This window comes from Pseudochaenichthys georgianus, chromosome 3, assembly GCF_902827115.2.
Source record: "Pseudochaenichthys georgianus chromosome 3, fPseGeo1.2, whole genome shotgun sequence".
Lineage (NCBI taxonomy): Eukaryota > Metazoa > Chordata > Actinopteri > Perciformes > Channichthyidae > Pseudochaenichthys > Pseudochaenichthys georgianus.
In genome coordinates this window covers 26,898,883-26,920,587 of record NC_047505.1, presented here as the reverse complement: position 1 = coordinate 26,920,587, position 21,705 = coordinate 26,898,883, and the positions used below count along the sequence as shown (strand labels likewise).

The window sequence follows — 21,705 nt, the reverse complement described above, 5'->3', positions numbered from 1 at the left end:
TGGTCAGTTCGGCTGCTACGGCAACACAGAAACCACAACAATGGAGCGGTTCATCGATTTTACTTTGAGCTTGGCCTTAAATATAAAGATATAACATCAGTGTTTGGCAATAGGCACGGGTTTCACACATAGACTGTATATATAAAGGGTTTCACATAAGTGAAGACACCTCAAGAGAACACTCAGAGCGAGGGGACATGCACGTCCCTCTGAGCTGAGTTATTGACAGATTCGAATTTCGCAGATCAATAACTCATGAACATAACGTTGTAAAAATACAAACAACATGACTTTACAATCATAGCAAGATAGACAACGAGCTACAGAGTCGTTTTTATCAGAACAGTTCGATACGCGCCGTCATCCGAGCTAAACATCAATAATTCGTCGCAATCTGCAGCTTGAGGAGGGAGAGAGGAGTGCTTAGTCTACAAACTGCAACGGGGTTTTGCAAGATCTCACAAAAGTATTGCGATTTCGCAAAGGGGTTTTACGATATCTCGCAAAACATTTTTTCCTTCTCCGTGTCCCCTAGGGGGCTCCGTACCAAGCCCCCAGGAAGTGCGCCAGACTCAGATGAAAATATTCGTGCTGGCCAAACGGCGGTACTACACTTCCGTTTGGTTGCCAGGCCCAGAAACACTTTTTCCCATTGACTTACATGGGGAAAGAGTGGTCTGTAAATCGTTGGATAATTTAACTAAATAAACTACCCAGTATGAACACTTGTATAGCCCTTATTAAAAACATTCGTTCTTCAAGTTGTAATAATGTGCTAATTCCCACATTTTTTTTTTTTGACTTGCAAAATGCTCTTTTAAATTGACAAATATCATATGTGTAGTTCGTGGCACAATTCAAACGGGATCAAAAGATACATTTTCTCTCTCCATTGAATTCAATGTATAATTTTCTGCTTCCGGGGTCCCATGGAGGCTCCCGGAAGGGGAGGGACTTCCGTACTCCCCCCACATTTACAGGTGAAAATTACTTTTGCGACACATTTATCGCAAGAAGTGTAGCAAAAGTCAAGACCGCAGATTCGTCGATTTATACTGCCACAGAGCAGATTCGTCAAGTTGTAATGACTGATTTGAGAGGTTGTAATAACCAAGTTGCAGTTGAAATGGAAAATATATTTAAAAAATATGTATTGTTCTGCAAGTGAACATTTCATCAGTAACTTAATTTTTTTTCTACAAGCTACAAAACTTTTTTTTTTCTTCTGTGACTTCAAATTTGGTTCACAGTTACGTGGATATTTTATACAAGTGTACATTTGGTTCACAGTTACGTGGATATGTTATAGTGTAAATGTATGCACACAAGCTCAGATTTTTTTTCTGCAAGTGCTCACATCAGGTTTTACACGCTCTCGCATTTTGCACCATATCTACCTTCATAACACTCCCCAGCCTGGTTTTACACACACAGCCCGGTGTCCTGGTCAAACTGCTGGATGTGTGTTGTCAGGCCTTACAGGTGAGAGGCTTCACAGAAAGAGAGAGCGTGCACAGTAAGTATGTGAGCATTGCACATCCATCCTGGGAAAAAAAATACATTATGTACGCCTACTTATGTTGTTTGAGTGTTTGCCGGCAGGGGGCGCCATATGACCTAATTTTTTTCCCTTAAGGTTTAAGGTCACAACCAAATGTAAACATTAGAAACTTTCCCATACAGCTTATTAGCTCTACACTTTTATAGAATGAGAAAACACAAAAACACAAACTAAAATAATAAACTGTATTGATATTTTTCTTAGGGTTGGATTTTTTCCTGCTTTCATCACCTTGTTTTACCCCTTTATTGATTAACATGTTGAATAAACTCATTGCTTTGTTTTAATAATTAGTTTATTGTTTTTCCTTTTTGCCTAGTTTTTATCGTAAGTGTTGTGAAGAGCAGGGCTTCCTAATATTTGTTTGTAAAAAAAAAAAAGAAGTGCTATATTAATAAGTGCTATATTAATAAATGCATTACTATAACAAGGAGAAGAGCACCAGTGAATACACAAATAAACACAATTAGAAGTAGTGGAAGAAATGCAGAAGTGTTTTCTGCAAAATGTCCTTTAATTAGAAAAATAAGAGTACACAATTAGTAACTAGCATTTAACTTTTTGGCAAATGTAAGTATACTGTAAGCAGAAAGCTGCACAAAAACATGCACATACTTTACATAAACCACTAAATGTACGTGACCTATTCCATATTTGACCATAAGTTATCCTACACTCTTGCAACACTGAATGTCTCATTTTATAGTAATAGTTTTGACAATGATGATATTGACTTTGTTAAGTAATTTGTACTTATAGATTTGTATTACTTGTCCTTGGCTGTCACGGTACCTTGTGAATTTGTTTTGAATTGCTCTTGTATAGTTCCTATGTTTACCTTGGTTCTTATAATAGTTGTATGTCTCTTGTTTTATTACTTCTTATATTATTTATTTATTCTCATTACTCAAATGATATGTACATGTTTGTCTTTTTTCTGATGGGGTGAACATATTGTTTATTATATATACTGCCAGGTAGCTTGTGAATTTTGCCCTGAAATAATTATGTGATACCTTATCCTTTGGAGCAGTCAATACACAAAGTAACTAGTAAGTTATTTCTGTGAGACCCCCTTGAAAACACGATTGAGCATCTCAAGGGGTAATTCTCAATAATGAATATCCAATTTATTAAATAAATGTGCCACTCAAGTGCAGTGGGCTAAGGATTAAGCCTGTTTATTAGGTACATGTTTAAACATAGATGCAGTACCCGTCGGGTACCCGACTCGATGCAGGACTCTGCTCTATCCCCAAGGAGAGGAAAATACCTCAGTATTTAGAGGACTACGAATGTCAAAGTAGAGTGTGATGACCATACGTTTGTAAATATGGACTACTGCTACAGAGTAATGTGTAATGTACCAAACACCTTTAAAGAGGCCATGAATTCAGCAGAGGGGACCTATCAGGCAAAATGCACTTTTTGATGTATTTTATACATAAATGTGTCCCCGGTGAGACTCACAAAGTGTCAGAAAATAAAACCCTCTCTTTTCCTCCACCCACATCTCTAAAAATGGGGAAACAACGGAGCTGATCCAGATTTGCATCCGATATGACGTAATATCGGCAATGCAGACTCACGGCACTATCAGAAAGTTGCCGGACTGTTTTGGAAGTAATATGGTCTTTGTTTTAGTGTTGCACGGTGTACCGATACTTGAAAGGTACCGCGATACCCTGCCGTTAAAAACGGTACGATTCCTCCGTTTCATTAGTATCGGTACCTTAAGAATGACGGGGAAAAGTACTCCCGTGAAAAAGCGCCGTTTTAATAAGAGCCATGTGTGTTCAGCGCTGTGTGTTCAGCGCTCTGCTTCCACTCCCTGCACTGCAGCCGTGCCTGCAGTCCCGCTCCTATCAAGCACGCTCTAAGTCCCTCCCCTCTCTCGTGCACGCGGCCACGCGCTAGCTGCCAGAGCATGTGAGAAAACGAGAAGCATGGCTGCAAGTGGGAGTGCAACTGCCGCTGCGCCTCAGCTTGTTGACAAAAAAGACGCCAGAAGTCTGTGAACGGGCCGTTCAGGTGTTTCAGAGCAGAGCTCCCTGTCGGAGCGGCAGAGCGTGATGTGCACTGAAAAGTGTTTCTGTCGCAATATTATCGTTGAGCAAACTTAACTAGCAAACTAGCATCACTATCTGCTATCGTTAGCTTTAGCCTTCGTTTTCTATTCGTTTTTTTCATAGGCTATAAACGGAGGTGGTATAAGTATATATCTTGTACTTGAGTAAAAGTAGAAGTACCCAGGTCTTGTACTTGAGTTAAAGTAGAAGTACCAGAATGTAGGAACAATCCTGCAATCAAAATGTTCCTCAAATAAAAGTACAAAAGTATTATCATCAAAATATAGTTAAAGTAGCGACAGTAAAAGTAGAAGTAGTCAGGTCTTGTACTCGAAGCACCAGAGTGTAGAATACTCTGTTACAGTAAAAGTACTGCATTCAAAACGTTCCTCAAGTAAAAGTATTAAAGTAGCGACAGTAAAAGTAGTCATTGTGCAGATTGGTCCATTCCAGAATAATATATATGATATGTTTTATAATGATTGATCATGAAAGTGTTCTCAAAGCTGGTGAAGGTGCAGCTAGTCTGAAGTACTTTGTAGACTGCAGGGTAGCTGGTGGATTTACTCCAGGTGGAACTAAAGTCTGATTCAACACTTGATTAGATTTCACATCATTCATCCAGATCTGTGAAGTAACTAAAGGGATTAATACATGTAGTGGAGTAAAAGTACACCATGTACCTCTGAACTGTAGTGGATTAGAAGAACAAAGTAGCAAAAGAAACATTGAAATACTTAAATAAAGTACAAGTATCTCAAAATTGTACCCAAGTAGTACTTGAGTTTATGAACTTAGTTACTTTACACCAGTGGCTATACAGATAGAAAGATTAAGCCTTGCACAGAGGCATGAAAATACATTTTCAAAATGCTCAACAGTGCTGCCAAAATGTTAAACTCACTGCTACACAATTAAAATAAATGCTTTTATATATATTTATATTAGATGTGTCTCTTTGGGGTTTCTGTTCTTAGTAACACTGCTGCTTTAGTTGTTCTGACTGCTAAAATCAGCTGTTATTCCTAATTTTAAAGCCGATATTCGTGTTTCCCTTTTTTTAAGAAAAGTATCGAAAAAGAATCGGAATCGCAATTCTTGACTTGGTATCGGTATCGAAACCAAAATGTTGGTATCGTGACAACACTACTTTGTTTACATTAGCAAGCATCGCTAACACTCAGAGCTAACGCAGTACTGCAGAGAGCATGTAACAAAGCAGGAAATAAAAAGGAACTCACAAACCGGCAAGAGAAAAAGCATTTGAGCTCCATACTGTTTCAGAAATAATCCTTGATGTGGTTTGGAACATGATGGCGTTTAGTCACGGGAGCATTGAGCTGAATCTGCCGGGTAATTCTGAGCAGGCACAAGCTCCCCCTCCTCTTTTTTTTTCAAGCTAAGGACCCATAATCAGCTTTTCTCTAACAGGGCTGAAATAGAGGGATATGAGGGATGTCTAAAATGCCTGATCGGTTTGGTATTTTGAGCAAAACACATCATAGACATGTTTCTTATATATTTTTTATATATCTGAGACCCATAATATATGCCTAAAAATAGCATGATAGGAGACCTTTAAGGAAAATGACACATTCACATTGACCACACTACCAGAGGGCAAAAATGCAGTGGGGAGTAGATGGGTCTACACAATCAAAGAAAACACAGATAAAACTGAGATATACAAAACAAGATATGTTGCAAAGGGATATAGTCAAGTGGCAGGAATAGATTATAAGGAGACATTTTCCCCGACTGCAAACATGACATCAGTAGCTTAATGCAAGTGGCAGCTCAACATGACTTACACCTACATCAGATGGATGTTAAAACTGCGTATTTCCCCGCTCCAATTGACTGTGAGCTGTATATGCAGCAACCTGAAGGTTTTGAGGTCAAGTCAGACACAGATGAAAAGTTAATCTGCAAGCTGAATAAATCACATTATTACATGTTACTTGTTAGATGCTTTTATCCAAAGTACTCATACATACTCAATAGTGGGCAATCCCCCACAGGAGCAATTTGGGGTGAAGTGTCTTGCCCAGGGACACAACAACATGCTGACTGCAGTGGGGTTTGAACCTGTGCTCCCCTGATCCAAATACCAACACACTAGACCACTGAGCCACACGCCTCCTCACTGTATGGGTTAAAACAATCTGGAAGAAACTGGAAGAAAAATGTTGCGTGATCATCTCTGTGAGAATGGTTTTGCACAAAACCCAGCTGATCACTGTGTCTACAGTAAAGACATTGAAAAACATTCTGATTATTTGGGTAGATTATCTAGTTATCGCTAATGATATTCACACAATTAATACTGAAAGAAATGTTGAGCACAACATTCTAAATGAAGGATCTTGGGAAACTTAAACATTTCCTATCATTGACTTTTACTCAGGAAAAAGTAGAAATAAGGGTCAAAAGAAATGAATTGCAAAAATACTGGAAAGGTTTGGTATGAATGATTGAAAGGTCCACCCCATGTGAACAGAAACAAAACGTTGATGGTGAAGCTGTTGATGCAACACAATATCGTGAAGCAGTAGGCAGCTTAATATATGTAATGACATCCACAAGGCCTGATCTCAGTTGGATAGTCAGTAAACTGTCACAGTATTTCGCAGAGCCAAAAGAACAACACTAGTTAACTGCTAAACATGTTGAGGTACTTAAAGGGCACAATTAATCAGGAGTTATGTTTTAAACAACAAGATGAGAAACTGAAACTTGTTACATACTGTGATGCGGATTGGGCTGCAGAGATCAAAACTAGAAAATGCATTTCCTGCAGAAAATGCGTGCGAATGCTGTAAACTGTGAACATTTGTTGCTGAATTAATCTGAAAATGCAGAAAAAGCTGAATATGTTATTAGCTGAATGGTCTCTGTAGCATGCTTTTAGCTACAAAAACCAAGTAAGTGTGTTGTTGAACTTAGCGGAGAAATAGAAAAGTGTTTTAAGAAGAGAAAAGAAAGGAAAAAGGCTTGGGAAAGCAGCAGAATATTGACTGCAAACTTTTCGACTAAAACCATATGTCACCAATAAAATATGTGGAATATGTTTAAGTCAGTATGAAGTCTTCATCAGACAGAAAAGAATAGGCTGAGAGAAAGTCTGTTAAAGTCCAGTCTGTTTGTCAGTGTTTGTTTCTGTGCTGAGCACCTAATCATAACAAATAATCACTAGAGAATGCAACTCCTGAAGAAATTGCTAGTGGGAATGCTTTATGCTAAAAAGCTGACGCTAAATTGCTATGCTGAAATGTAATGTGTAAGAAGAAAGTGAAGAATTTAGATTGAAATGATACATGAACACTGGGGACTTGAATGTGTGATAAGAGAAGAAAAGAAAGTAAAAAGGCTTGGAAAAGCAGTATAATATTTGAACTGCAAACCTTTGAACTAACTTGGTGAATTATCTGTCGCTATAGCAACGGTATTTGATGACACCCCATAATACGCTTAGATGTGTTGATGGCTGAATCGTTACCAAACCTGTGAAGTTTTGGGCCGTTTGGAGCATTTTCACTGAAGTTATGAGAAAACCGTGTTTCATAGCGAGCATTGTGTTGCCATGGCAACTACATTTGAAGACATTTCAAAACTGTCCCGTAGATGTCTTCACGGCTGGACTGTTAGCACACATGTGAAGTTTTAGCACTTTTGACAATTTTCATAGGAGTTATAGCAATATCGTGTTTTATTGCAAGTAGGCTAGTGCTAATTTCGTCAGCTATTTTTTGATTTAGTTTTAGACTGTGTTAAATTTCCTTTTTAGTTTTAGTCATATTTAATCACCTTCATCCTGTTTTTATTTAGTCAAGATTTAGTCGACTGAAAGTCTGAGCATTTTAGTCTTATTTTAGTCAAAGAAAACTAATTATTTTAGTCTACTTTTTGTCAATGAAAACTGTTGAGTCTTTTTTAGTCATCAGATTATATAGAACATTTCACTCAAACTAGTCAAGCTAAAACCAAACTTATTTCACAATAAGATTATATCTTGTCCTTATTTGATGAAAAACACATGTTGAATGATTAAGAATGCAGCTTTGCAGAGAGTATCTGGTCAGGTTTGTGGTGTTTTTACCAGCTGTGTTATGGCCACATTGCTTGACTTCTGATAAAACAATGCATTCGCTTTTTTTCTCCGCCTCATTGTAGCGAAAATGGGCCCAAATATCACATTGTTTCTTTCTCCCAACTCTCACCTGAAGAAAATAGGCGACAGGTGAGATTGGTCTGCAGTACTTCAGTTAAGGTACTTAATTATCTACTTCACACCTAGTTTTTGCTGAATTCCTATGTGTGTAAAGTGTAATTTCTTTGTTGGGATATCATGTGATGTTTTAGATTCTTTAAAAAAAGAAGAGAAGTGACAATGACAAGTGGTAAACTGTCCTACCAGGAAGACATAGCTGCTGTATATGCAACCATAGACTTATATGTATGCAACGTAATGAATAACGGCACTGGAATAACGGAACCTTTAAGCCAATCAAATCCTACAGCTGTGTCTTTTTCGACCAATCAGACCACCGCTCCCTTCATCGGCGTCTCACCAGCAACCACCATCCGCTAGCTAGTTTAGCATCAGTGTGGAGGAGAAGCTAACCTGCAGAGACAGACATATCTGTTCCCTCTTTTTGGTTATGTATTCCGCCTAAATATACTGTAGGTACCAGGCGTCCAAGTGACTAACTCGAAGGTAAGGGTCGTATTTACTTCTCGTGTCTGCTTTCGTTAGCTGGGCGTCGCGTGAGGGGGCGCAAATTACACATAATATATACACACCTATCGTGTTGTTGCTGTTAATATGCTGCAATTTAGCAAAGATAGCTAACATAAGCTAATGGAAGTTTGTGCAAACGCCTCCTAGACGTAAAACTGAGCAAAGATACATTTGATCAGGTCGTTTTATCCTCGAATAATACATTAATACATTTTTATTTTTTGTTCCATTACATGTACTGAATCACATGGAAAAAATAACATAAATGCTACATGGTTGGTGATTACTTGCCCCTCAGTCCTTCCTGTTATATGTGTATGTACCTTCCTTCTCTCTAAATAGTGTGTATCTTTTCTTTGCCATGGATAAATCTTTAATGAACTTCCTCCATCAGATGCAGTTCATGCTGTTATTCAGCCGGCAGGGAAAGCTGCGGCTACAGAAATGGTATGTGCCTCTGTCTGATAAGGAGAGGAAGAAGATCTCCAGAGACCTGGTCCAGACCATATTGGCCAGGAAGCCCAAGATGTGCAGCTTCTTGGAATGGAGAGACCTCAAAATCGTGTACAAGAGGTAAGTAAGTGAATAAGAGAAGTTTCAATTACAAACTTAAATATCTTTGGTTGTTTTCAGTTTTGTTTTCAGTTTTGTAACTCCTCTCAGCTGTATGAAACAAACTTCTGAGCATCTTCATTTAAATAATTTAAATCAAATAAATAAAAAACGATTAAATGCAAAAAATGCACACAAATTGCTCATCAAAAGATATTGGAGCTACCTTTACCATGTTGAGTCGATGTTAAAGTGCATTCCTTACTAAAATTCCATTGACTTTTGTTTTCCATCACACATTTATAGAAAACATCACAGTCTTCCTCAGTAGTTGTCATGAAGACAGTTTAGTTGTGACAAGGTGTTACTCAGTGACATGATCACAAGTCGTTTTAAATATAGGAGATACTGTTTCATAGCCAAGTGATCCTTCAGATTATGTGGTTAAACATTCACACATTTCACAGTGGTCTAAATAAACTCCACTGTCCTATGCCAGGAATTTCAGATTATTGTGATAGGATGGGTAAATGTTCGGTTTGCTACGTTGCTTTTGTATCTGTAGTGGCTTGCTGGGTGGTTAATAAAAACCGACAATTCAGTTATTATGTTGTCATGCAATGAGATTTCTGGCATTTAGGCGCTGTTTACACGGGAACGAAACGGGTTGTATCTGCTACTTTTCTCTTTCGTATAGCCCGTTCGTTCACACGAGGCCGTAATGGAACTAGGGGTCGACCGATTATCGGGGCCGATATTCCTCATTTGACCGATTATCGGTATCGGCCTTTTTTTTATAAAATTGCCGATAACACTTTGGCTCTGATGCGGCTGTTTCTCTGTCTGCAGTCACCACTCTCTGTACACGAGCAATGTCCCACCCACAGCGCTATCTGATAGGCTATTACTGAAGTGTCAATCAACACTGATGATTTTCCGGGCCGGAGCCAGCCATAGAGGCGGGACCTTCTCAGATTACAGGCAGGTGCGAAGAACGCAGACACAGACGGAGGCAAGCAGCAGCGCTGAGCGGCAGAGACACACATGTGTTTCGAAGGTAAATCAGTTGAAAGCCGAAGTTCAATAAACATCCTAATCCCCTATGCTGAAGTTGCAAAAACAGCACGATCTATTGATCCAATTCGATCAGCTTCCCAGTTACACAGGGACGCGGGAAGTCAGTCAGAGTTGGGGTGCGTGCAGCGTCTCGCAGCGGAGTAACTGTGGTGCGGAGGGGGGGCTGCGAGTGGAGCCTCGCAGTTTTTCAGGTTGATATGTGAAGCTCATTAGCTAGCCAACATGTATTTAGCAAATGTTTAGCAAAATATTAGAAGTGAGGCTACTAGACTAACGTTAGGTCTACTGCAATAGCCTCACTTTTAATAGTTTGCAAAACATTAGCTAGCACTAGTGTTTTGCAGTTGCTAGCAGTTTATTGGGATTTTATGCTAGACAGACAGGCATTGGTTTGATATAATAAATTAAGCATTATTGTTAGTTAAGCATGTCAGGCCAGCCTGCTGCCCCACTTCTTGTCTCTCTCTAACTCATAGCAGATGGCTGCACTAAAGAAAAGGGCTCAGAGAGAAAACCAGTTGTAAGATGTTTAAAAGTTCATTAAATATAATATATGCTTAAATGCATTTCAAATAAGTTGTGTTGGAGTTTGTGTTATTCTACATTTTGACACTATAGATTTTCTGATTTGACTGCAAATGTATATCGGTTCCAAATATCGGTTATCGGTCTCCTTGATTACTAAGAATCGGTATCGGTATCGGCCTTGAAAAAGCCATATCGGTCGATCCCTAAATGGAACCGCGGAAACGGACCCCTCAAACGATAATGGGTCCCAAGGTGGATAGATCTGCGGACGGAACACTCTGGAGGGCCAAACGGCTCTGTGTGACGTCCTATACGATCATTTCCTGATAACGATGAAGCCATAGCCCCGCCTCTCCCCACTTCTGCTGCTCACTGCTGTAGCATGGTCAGTAGCTACTGTTGCTGACCATGCTACAGATGTTAGTGCACAATCTACAGCTCCTCTACCACAACCATCAGCAACAAGTGGACATGGAGAACTACATGAACCACATGTTGCTAAATCCACCGCGGAGAATAAACAGAAGGGCAACCAGAGGCCTGAACTACGAATCCAGTTCAACATACCCTGGATATGTTTGAGTTACCCGGCTTACCTAATCCAAAACAATCTCGCTAACCGGCCCTATGACGTTGGTTATCAACTCGGTAACTCAAGCCAGGGTTTCTCTGTCCGGCTGAGTGGGCGTTCACATGAAAGGGGCGGGGCTAGCAACATTTGACCAATCACAAACATGGAGAAGCGTACTGACAGCGCAGCGTCATACTTCCTGAATGAAAAGTGAACTATAATATTAGACAAATATGAAGAAGTTAAACTTTAAACATCCATGACTTAAACACTTTATCCAGGATAAAAGCCACATAGCTGCACCTGCAAGGTGAATACAGCTGGTAAAAGAACAAGTGTTTGAATGCGTACATTAACAGGTTTATGATATCACTGCCCTGTGTAAGACACGAGTGGATCTGACTTTAATTACATTTGACTCGAGTGTTTCGTCAACTTAATGTGTTGCTTAAAATAATACTGCTGCATACAGTATGTGACACTGTGAGTGTTGCACGGCCAGATACGGCTCAATAAGCTGACTCAGATAAGGAAATATATGATGTGATATGAATGATAATGGGACACATCCACGTCTGCCCTCACAGTGCCGCGGACTGTACGTAATGTTACTTTGATCCGGTTACTTATGTTGTGGCAGATATTTAAGTAAGCTTTCTTAACGCTAATGTTATATTAGTCAGATCGCTCTGAAGATGGGAGGTGATATTCTATTAATTTTCACGTTCACACAGTCAGTTGATTTTTTCCGTCCGTCTTTCCTGCAACGGCAGTTTTTCTGTATTTCCTTTATCCTGTAATTTTACTTGATCGCTTTAAACTCCGCACACGAAGCTCTGATTGGTCAGCAGGCAGTGCTTTCACTGAGTTGATCTCTTATCCTGTAACCAAATCTGCTCCGGACTAGGCTAGCCGTTCAGCATAAGTTACCATCAAGATCTAGCCCGGTAGTACAGGCCTCAGCCCTCAGGTTTGCCGTTCAGCATCAGTTACCATGGAGATCTAGCCCGGTAAGAAGAGAACTAGCGTTGTAGGACCGGAAACCCAGTTTTCCCTGAAGTTAGCTCGCTAAGCGAAAATCCGGCTTCGCAGTACAGGGGGGGGGGGGGTCTTCTTCACTGCTTTTGGTGTATTTCGTGGCGGAAGTACAGTGCCACTTACAGGCCCAGCATATGTACTACAGCGTCTCCAGCGGGTCGAGCGGTCTCGTGTGAAGGGACACGTTTATTGAGCCGTATCCGTGTGCACAGAAGACTTTTTTGATATCGAATTCGGTTTGTTTGCGTTCCCGTGTAAATGGGGCCTTAGATCTCACCTTCTGTTGTGTGCTGAAAGCCAGAAACACACCCTCTCTAATAACACCTGCCAAACAGTGAAGGACAATGATTCATTACGTAAGATTGCCTCATTTGTGGCTGGACATATAACTGTTGAGCTTTAGAATACAAAAGTAACTTCCCATGTAAAAAAACAAAGACAAACAACAAAATAGCCGTGACAGTGACACAGTGCTGCAGTACTGAAAAGGGTGTTTTCTTGCCTCATGATAACAAACATGAAGCTACCTGTTTATTAGGTACATACAGTGGCGACTGGTCATTAGGGGCAGGTGGGGCACAGCCCCACCTAGTGTCAGCAGAAAGTATTAAAATAATGATGGTGCCTCACCAGCCATGAACCTCACTGCAGAAGCTTATATATAAACATCTACATTTTTTGTGCCCCACCACTTTTGTACATATAGAAACGCCACTGGGTACATATGTAAACATCTAATGCGGTGCAGTTTTATCATGTATACATGTAAAATACATACATGTAAACTTCATGCTCTTCAACTTCCACTTCATGTAAAAGCTACAATGGTCCATTTTTTTCCAGATGTTTGCAAAGTAATCGCAAGTTATCTTTATTATTTTTGATGGGAATTTTGAATTTGTATTTCTTATTGTATGCATATCTAGGTATGTGTATCCTAGATTGAGTCCTGATACTGATCAAAGCCTACTGTTGCCTACATTGAAAACACTGATATGTTGCATTTCTGCCGGGAGAGCACTAACATTGTTATACATCACCCACCGTTCATCTTTTATTTGCTTACTTTCGGTTGTAGATATGCAAGCCTGTATTTCTGCTGTGCTGTGGAGGATCAGGACAATGAGCTGATCACCCTGGAGATCATCCATCGATACGTGGAGCTGCTGGACAAATATTTTGGCAGTGTAAGTCTTAAATGTCACACATCTCAAATAAACTGTTAATTGGTAGAATGTGGCAGAAAACAATAGAAAGTGTACTGTACGAATCCTTTCAGTGTGTCACTAACTACAGGATCTCCTCTGATCTGCTACTGTTTGGCCACACAGGTTTGTGAGCTGGATATTATCTTCAACTTTGAGAAGGCCTACTTCATCCTGGATGAGTTCCTGCTGGGGGGAGAGGCTCAGGAGACGTCGAAGAAGAACGTGCTGAAGGCCATCGAGCAGGCTGACCTGCTGCAAGAGGTACGAACAGTTTTGTAAACACACACTATTACACACACTCACTAGTGTCAGGTCAAAAGGTGTTTCGATCCAAAATGTCAGATAACTTGGTTACAATGCCCATCACGTTTCCAAAGCCCCTAGTAGTATTCAAATAATGAATTAACCAACTTTCCAAACCCCCAATATATATTCAGTTTAATGTAATTTCAGTCAGAAAAGCTTCATCTGAGAAGCTGAAACCAGATATAAGGATACATCTTTTTTTCACCCTGCGCCCCTCCACACCTGACGTCACCTGTTTATTCTAAGCCTGCAGCGCTTGATGAATACCGGTCCCTCCCCTGTGCCAGTGCACCTAAGCAAGTCCTGTCCTGGATGTTTGCATCTCTGTGTCACTGTAGTCCTTTGCAGTCAACATAATTATTTATGTATTTTTAGCAAAGCATGCAGTACTGTTGTTACAAGAACAGCTGACTGTGCAGGCCTAAGAAGGGTTTATCTTACTTGGTAACCTGCAAGCATAGAGGATATTTTTTGTACTACAAAATGTACGTCAGCAACAAACCTTTCTCTCTTGTCTTTGTCTGCAGGAGGCCGAGGCACCACGGAGCGTTTTGGAAGAAATTGGGCTGACATAAATCATCATGCTGCAGTTCCTTCCTCCAGATGCAGATATGGCAACCTCTATGTCTCTCTCCTGTTGACTGTCAGTGTTGTATGTATATAATCACCATCTATGTATTCTGTCATGTACTATCCTTTAAATGTGGTGCCAACTGCGGTGTTGATGTATCTCCTCTGAACAATCTCCCTCACTGTATTCTGCAGTAGTATTAACATCCTTCACAGAACTAACTTCTTAAAACTCAACTGAGTACAATGTAGCGACGACATGAAACTCCAGCACCATATTAATCATCACTGATTTGAGTTGTGTGTGCTGTTTGGCTTCAAGTATTTTTAAAGGTGCTGTTGTAGACTCAGTTGGCAATTCTCATGATGTACCTTCACATTCAGGCCAGAGCTCAGCATCCAAATACTAAATAAATAAATATTCTGACATCTGTGAGGTTCATTTGATAAACCTGTTTTTGTTAACAAACTAAATGCATAATTAAAAAGGTTTTTCATCTTGTTTCTCAAAAGCAAATGGGCATTATGTTGCTTCATATTAAATACTGCAAAAACAATATAACAATGTACAAAATGAGCAAATATATCATTTTGTATATTACAAAAGAGGCTCATCTCTGGAAATATAAATTAAATCAATCGAGATGGTTAGATGGGTCTTTGAGGACTACCTTAAGAACAGTGGTAAGTAATGACCTGGGTTTTATTAAATGAATATTTATTGATCTGATACTTGTGACTCTGATAAGGATAACACATGAGAATAACCAACGGGGGCTAGTGCTGTTGTGGGAATCGCTGACACTGTTACAATCACACGGGTCATTCAACCCAACAATTAAGTGAAATTAAAAGACTTATCAACATCAGTGTTTGTTATGTAGGTTTGAACAAGTTTGTGTTTAGTGAGTTCTTAAAAATGAACCATGTATATTTTCAAGACGTTGCCTTTTCTTAACCTCAGCAGTTTGTAAAGAGTCTTGTAGTGTTGTTTCCACAAAAAGACTTTTCCTGACAAAAGCATTTGCCATTTCATAATGGCCTCTGGAGTCAAATCTGGGACAGGAAAGCATAGGGACTCAAAAGAAAAATCTATTTTATGTATAGTTTAGTTTGGCTTAAAGACTAACATGACCAAAGAACACTGTTTTATCTTCTCGATGTAGTCTACAGAAAGTTAACATAGCAGAAAAGGGATTTAGAGCGGCAGGATGTTTGACAGAACATGTATGTGGGGATTATTTGGCCACAATATAGCAGTATTATTGTCCCAAACAGTTTAAGGGCAGGTCTAGCATGAGTTTCTTTATGGGGTAGAAGCGACAGAAGATGAACTGCACATATCAGGGGACATCATGAATATTCATCAGCGTCAGCTTGTTCACTTGTCAGCAGGAAAACAGGCCAACAAGTAATGAATACATGCTCATCCAAGAATTGTATCTGCATTCTTAAAACCGTAAAGTGTTGTCATCGAACATTCAGAAGTAATTATTCGACATCTTTGATTTCTGCAAAAATAAATCACTTTTTGTATTAAACACTGCCAACTCATTTTCCAACATTTTGTTCTTATATTTGCAAGTTATTAACAATAAATGTATACAAAGAAATAACCCCCGTTTTTGATGTTTTTTCATATTGTTTTTACTCAGCATCAATAACCATGTTGTTCTGCAGCTCCAGCGTCCGATAATTGAAGCGACGTTAACCACTTTACAAAAGCTACAAATATTCACATATGTACAGGTGCTAACTTGCTAAAAACATGTCGAGGAGAAAAGCCAGAACCAATTCATATATTTTGAAAGGTAACTAAGAGTTACTCATGTCACCTTCTCCGGCGGCCTCTTTCAGCATTTCTGTGATAGACTGTTCATGTTTCACCTCAGGACAAAGCTCCCCGTCAACTCCCAGACTTTGATCAAAATCATGGTTTTTCTGACCTGCCCCACTAGGACTCTCTGCAGGGAGACTCTCGTCCTCCTTCTCTGACTCTCCAGATGAGGTCACTTCTTCAGGCAGATGGCTTTTCTTCTTATGCTTCTTTTTGCTCTTTTTCTTGCCCTTTTTGGATTGTTTGTGGCGGCGGCGTGTTTTGGTCTCCTCAATAGTATCTGGTTTCTTGGGGCTCTTTTCTGTACTGCGTTTCTTCCTTTCTCTGCTTGTGCTTCTCGACCTTTTCCTCACTTCTTCATGTGTTTCTGTGTCTCTACTGTCTGTCTCTTCACTTCTATTCTTGTGCTCCCTGTCTTTATCTCTACTTCTGTTTGGCTCTCTACTTCTACTCCTCGACCTATCCTTACTCTTGCTTAGATACCAGTTGTTCTTTCTGTCACTGTGTCTGGATGACCGTCTGTCCTCTCGGTGCTGCTGGGACGCCCTGCTCTCTCTGCTCCTGCTCCTCCGTCTGTCTCCCTCTCGTCTGCTATGGGATCTCTCAGATCTCGGGGGGCTTCTGCTGTTCTGACGTTGCCTCCACGATCTGTCTCCGTATCTTTCCGATTGCCACCCGTCTCTGCGACTCCCCCTGACGCTGCGGTCTGGAGACAGATGCAGGTCCCTGTCCGCCTCCCAAAATTCATTGCCAGGGTTTCGAAATACGTGCAGGAAGTTACAGTGCTTCCCTTTGGGGCACTTCTGTCTGTCGTACAATCCTGAGAGAGGAAATACATCACAAACAAGATGAATACATTGAACTGAATCTTGTTTCTCTGCAGTAATGTCACTAAATGAAAAGAAACTCTTCTATCAGACAGAACAACTCACCACATATAGCATTCTTCCACCGAGTAACAGGACACATCTCACAGTGAAGCTGCCGGCCTGCGTACCACCTCCCATTGAACCTGATGATGGCCTCCATGCACTGCTCCTCTCTGGACACACAACAGAGAGATGGGAGGACAAATAATTAAGTGTTTTATTCTGAACTTCAAACAGTATACAGGTATTATTTTGGGAAAGTTATGGAGCAGTTGTGTGATAACTTACGTGTCAAACTGAATGTAAACATTTCCTCGCAGGTGTTGTTCATAATTGCAGCTGACCTAAAAAAGAAAAGGTATCAAAGAAACCGAATGTAGGTTTTTTGTCTTTATTATTTGGTCATGTATTCCTGAACAGTGAGGTTTCAGGTTGGTTTTTAAATAGGAATTCTTAGAAAAAGTCAGAGGGATAACTTAAATCTGACTGAATTTGGCAGGAGATAATTTTATATATTTGTATTTTTGAAATGTTTTAATTGTGTAGCACACTGGAAGGATGATCTTTTTACAATTTCCCAGGCAAAATAAAAACAAAAATATTTATTTATGTAATCTAAATTGACTAATAAATCATCTTTAAAACTTTTCTTTGACTTGGTACCTATATTGAATATTTTAAATTGAAAATATTGACACAAATAACGTCACATGCAGAAGTTGAATTTACCAAAAACAATCCATCAAAGTATTTATATGAGCTGACATAAACTGGACGGTGTTCCGTTATTCTAATAATACATGTAACATGTCAGCAATCAGAGCCGCTACCCTGACCTTATATTCTGAAATCATGGTTTACTTAATTAGGGTATATATGGATTGACATTTTTGGTACTTCCTCCTGATCTCATCTTACCTTGAATTGCACCACCTTGCCGACACTCTTCAGCTCCGGCAGGACGTCCTGGTAGAAGTCGAGGAAAGTCTCCTGCAGCTCCTCCTCGCTGTATTCCAAAGAAGCATCAATGTCGTAATCATCGCGGCGCGACTGCTGCAAGCCGAACGTCGTAAACATTCCCCGGATCATCAGAGTCGGGCTGGCTGTGGGATAAACATGCTTCCGAGAACATCTGGACACACAAAGGAGGAAGAGGGGAGAGTATACAGAAACATTCCAAAAACATTTGTGACTTGTGCAATAATTAGTCAAGTCACGTCAAAGGAGAAACCAACAGTACCTGTCTCCAAATCGACACGCCCCGGTCTTCAGGAAGAAAGGACAGTTTGCCACGTCCCGCTCCGTCCCAAAGTTCTCCGAGCTCTTTGTCCCAGGAGCCTCGGGATTCATCCACGCTCCTCCATTCTCTAACTGCAACACAAGAACACAAATGTATATGCTGTATAGTCTGACTTTAAACTGGAATAAGATGTAGCTCCTACTTTAAAAATTAAAAACATTATTTTTTATATATATAAATATGTCTTTAAAGGTTGGATGAACATATTTCGAATTTTGTAATCAAATATGTGCTTATCAGGGTTAATGCAGTATAAAGTCTAAATAATCAGTGATGTCTGGAGGTAGAAATTAAGCAAGAGAGAAATTATTTCTGAAATTAGTGTAAAAATATCTTTGACATGTTCTTTATGTGTGAGGTTTAACTGAACTTGAATATAAAAACACATTAAACCGAGCTGCGCATTTATAAATGAAACTGAGCTGCACACCATTAGGATACATATATTCCTAAATTGACAAACAAGTCTATACAGACTTTGAAGTACACATGTACTCTCATAAAACACAAATATGATTTTGACACTTGTTTTTACTTGTGACATCAATGTGTGTTCATACCTGATTTTCTGCTTCATCCAACATTTTCTGAACGGCCTCCTACAAATGGTGTAAAGACACGGCGGGTGAAAATGTGTAGAGGTCAACATCTGTTACTGTGTGTTAAGACCACACTCACAAGAACTGGCATTTAAACATTTCTGGACTTTTGGAAAGCGATTTCACAGACTGTAGTCTCACACAGTAAAAGATACATCCTTGTTGTGAGAGCTGAAGCTGCTGTTAGGGGTTTTCTCTCTGTGTGTATCTTAGTTGAAGAGTTGGAGGGTTGCTTGTGCCACTTGGTCAAGGATTTTCTTTCTTTTTTAAGAACCATGTACAAACAAAAACAAATCTTAAAAATAAACATGATGACTTTATGATTGTCTGAACCTTCCCTTTTGGATGGATAATATAAACACTTAAGTAGAAGAGGATATATTTCTTTTTGTTTATCCTCCTGGGGCCCGTTTCACCTCTCTGTCTCGCTTGTCCTGCTGCTTCTGTTCTTTCTCTTCTTCTTCTTTCTTCTGCTGGGCCTCCCATTCCTCCTTTATCATTCGCTGTAAACACAAGACGACATAAAGCGTGTGAATATAATCATCTTATTTAGAATAATCAGTGGAACAGGCTCCGGTGCTCTCGTCTGTTAGCCATTTATTAACACAGTAACCAGACCCAACTGAGGGCAGTAATCTTCTGTGAAAGGCTCCAATTATTCACATATTATGTAGATTGCCACATTGGTAAATAACTTCCGAATCAGATGATCCCCACATTTCACCATCAGTGTGAATACAGACACATTGGTAAATCTGCTTTATTCACAAAATGTTAGTGCGTTTTCAAAAATGGTCATGTTTTAGATGCTTCCTATGTTACACACAAACAGCAGATTACCTCTTCCTCCTCTTTTCTTTTCCTTACAGCCTCCTCCCTCTCAGCCCTCAGCCTGAACTCCTCCTGGGCAAGCCTCTCTCTTTCCAACCACTCTGTATGCAGCCGCAGTCTGAACAAAACAAGACGGACAAAAATAAAAAAACAACAAACATTTCCTGTGTTGCCCGTCACTGAATGTTCAGCTGCAGGTCAGCAGAGAGACGATGGTATTAACCTACCTTTCTTCCTCAGCAACGTCATCTTCATTTATTTCTTCTTCTTCTTCCTCCACTTCATGTGCAGGGCTTCCTCCATTTTTTAAACCTGTAACAGAGGACATGTTGTGTTGGATCCATCTTTTGGTGCAGCTTCAACTGTAGAAATGATAGAAGCACCAACATTATATCTTTGTACCACTTTCTCTGGCTTGGGCGAGAGCTTGGCGTTTCTTTTTTCTTCTCTCTTTCCTCAGAGCAGCGCGGCGTTCCCTTTGACTGAAGAAAAAAATATGACGTTGGGAAAAAAGCTTCAGATAAAAACACTATACACTTGGAAGACCAGGTTTATGGGTTATGCACTTTATATTTCTACTGTTAGGTTGCTGAGATTACTATAAATGTGCTGTAGTCCGCCCACAAGTATGCAATATCTATAGTGAAGCTTCAATCATCATTTTGTGATTCGGTAGTATTACATTGGCGTTGATGCAAGGTACATGTAAACAGTACGTTAGCCTCGAAATGACCAAAACGTTAAAACACAGAACACATTTTTACTTGAATACAAATAACCGATAACCCAATTGTTCTATGAGGTTTAAAACATTAGCACTAGTCGCTACAGCAGGACTAACGCAATGACATTACAACAATGCAATTGGGTCTCTACGTTTTCTTATGGTATTGTTGCCCAACACCCAAACATCGTTAGATGGTCAAGTTATGTCAACAGGATTTAATTAGAAACACAGACCTTAACAAAGGAGCGGAAATCAGAGGAGTTGCCATCACAGCTAACGAGCTAGTTAGTTAGCATGTGCAGCTGACGTTAGTCCTTGTTGTATACTCTCATCGGCAATTACTTTAAACAAACTTTCAATTAGATTTTCTCTGAGGGGACATGATACTACAAAATTAGAGTCGGGTTGTCCAAGAAGTGATACAACTCAATAAGTTACGTTTGTTTTCAACTTCAGCTAGTTGTCTGCATGCGGAGTTGTTTTGAGCGGAAGAAGCGATGGTGTTACCACAAATTACTTCCTTCTTCTTCTTCTCTCATTTTTGGCGGATTGCAAACAACTTAAAAGGTGCATACCGCCACCTACTGTACACGAGTGTGTATCACCATGTCATCCCTCTAATAAACCAGCATATCGAAAAACATAAAACTAAGACACCATAAAATAAATAAAACAAAACAAAAACAAAAAACAAATCAACCATGGTCTTATTCTAACCTACTGTTAGATTATTTCCCCTATCCCAGTTTCCCTCAAAAAGGTGAACAGTGCCTTTCTGGTAGCTCTTACTCCTTCTCCTTCTGTTCCCAGAATACCAGCTACATTCCACTCCCTCTCTGCCTCTAAAACTGTATCCCTTAATTTTCCTCTTTCAACTCTATAGGTGACACAATGTAATAAAATATGTACCACATTTTCCCTAACTCCACAGTTCCCACACTTGTCACTGTCACTTTCCCCCATGACATACAGTGTACCATGCAATGGAGTGTGATTTAGTCTGAGCCTAGCTATCATGATTTCCTCCCTTCTGTTTCTTTCTTTATAAATATTAATTGTAATTGTCTTTTGCACTTGATACTCTTTGTCTTTCTGGTCTTTCTCCCATCTTTTCTGCCAGATCTCCATCCCTTTCTTCTTAATTACTGCTTTTCCTTCTCCTTTTCCAAGTTTAACTGGTGGTGTGATTTCCTTTTGTAGTGCACTTTTTGCTACAAATTACTTCCGGGTAAAACCGCTTCTTTAAAAAAACTAATAATAATAAATAAATAATATGAAGAATAAGAAGAAGATGCCCACATTTCTAATTGGGGGTTTTAAC

At 39.7% G+C, this 21,705-nt stretch overlaps 2 protein-coding genes across 2 annotated transcripts; one reads left to right on the top strand and one right to left on the bottom strand.

Annotated features, from left to right (window-relative positions):
• Positions 1–8,173: 8,173 nt before the first annotated feature.
• On the top strand, positions 8,174–15,775 carry ap1s2 (adaptor related protein complex 1 subunit sigma 2). The gene is made up of 5 exons (XM_034108220.2): positions 8,174–8,347; positions 8,766–8,944; positions 13,216–13,324; positions 13,469–13,606; positions 14,179–15,775. The coding sequence occupies exons 2-5, from the start codon at positions 8,766–8,768 to the stop codon at positions 14,224–14,226; spliced, it is 474 nt and encodes a 157-aa protein (XP_033964111.1). The 5' UTR covers positions 8,174–8,347; the 3' UTR covers positions 14,227–15,775.
• Positions 14,922–20,891, bottom strand: zrsr2 (zinc finger (CCCH type), RNA-binding motif and serine/arginine rich 2). Its single transcript, XM_034108219.2, has 11 exons — positions 20,618–20,891; positions 20,060–20,139; positions 19,885–19,969; positions 19,667–19,775; positions 19,243–19,329; positions 18,788–18,826; positions 18,168–18,298; positions 17,846–18,059; positions 17,216–17,271; positions 16,991–17,100; positions 14,922–16,878 (listed from the first exon to the last, which is right to left on the bottom strand). The coding sequence occupies exons 1-11, from the start codon at positions 20,650–20,652 to the stop codon at positions 16,037–16,039; spliced, it is 1,788 nt and encodes a 595-aa protein (XP_033964110.1). The 5' UTR covers positions 20,653–20,891; the 3' UTR covers positions 14,922–16,036.
• Between the last annotated feature and the right edge of the window lie 814 nt (positions 20,892–21,705).

Bases quoted from the DNA above. Each gene is read 5' to 3' on its own strand.
- ap1s2 (XM_034108220.2), top strand. From the start codon at position 8,766: ATGCAGTTCATGCTGTTATTCAGCCGGCAGGGAAAGCTGCGGCTACAG. The intron at 13,325-13,468 runs GTAAGTCTTAAA...TTGGCCACACAG, and splicing joins TGGACAAATATTTTGGCAGT to GTTTGTGAGCTGGATATTAT. The intron at 13,607-14,178 runs GTACGAACAGTT...CTTTGTCTGCAG, and splicing joins AGGCTGACCTGCTGCAAGAG to GAGGCCGAGGCACCACGGAG.
- zrsr2 (XM_034108219.2), bottom strand. From the start codon at position 20,652: ATGGCAACTCCTCTGATTTCCGCTCCTTTGTTAAG. The intron at 20,140-20,617 runs GTCTGTGTTTCT...TTTTTTCTTCAG, and splicing joins ATTTCCGCTCCTTTGTTAAG to TCAAAGGGAACGCCGCGCTG. The intron at 19,776-19,884 runs GTAGGTTAATAC...TGTTTTGTTCAG, and splicing joins GACGTTGCTGAGGAAGAAAG to ACTGCGGCTGCATACAGAGT.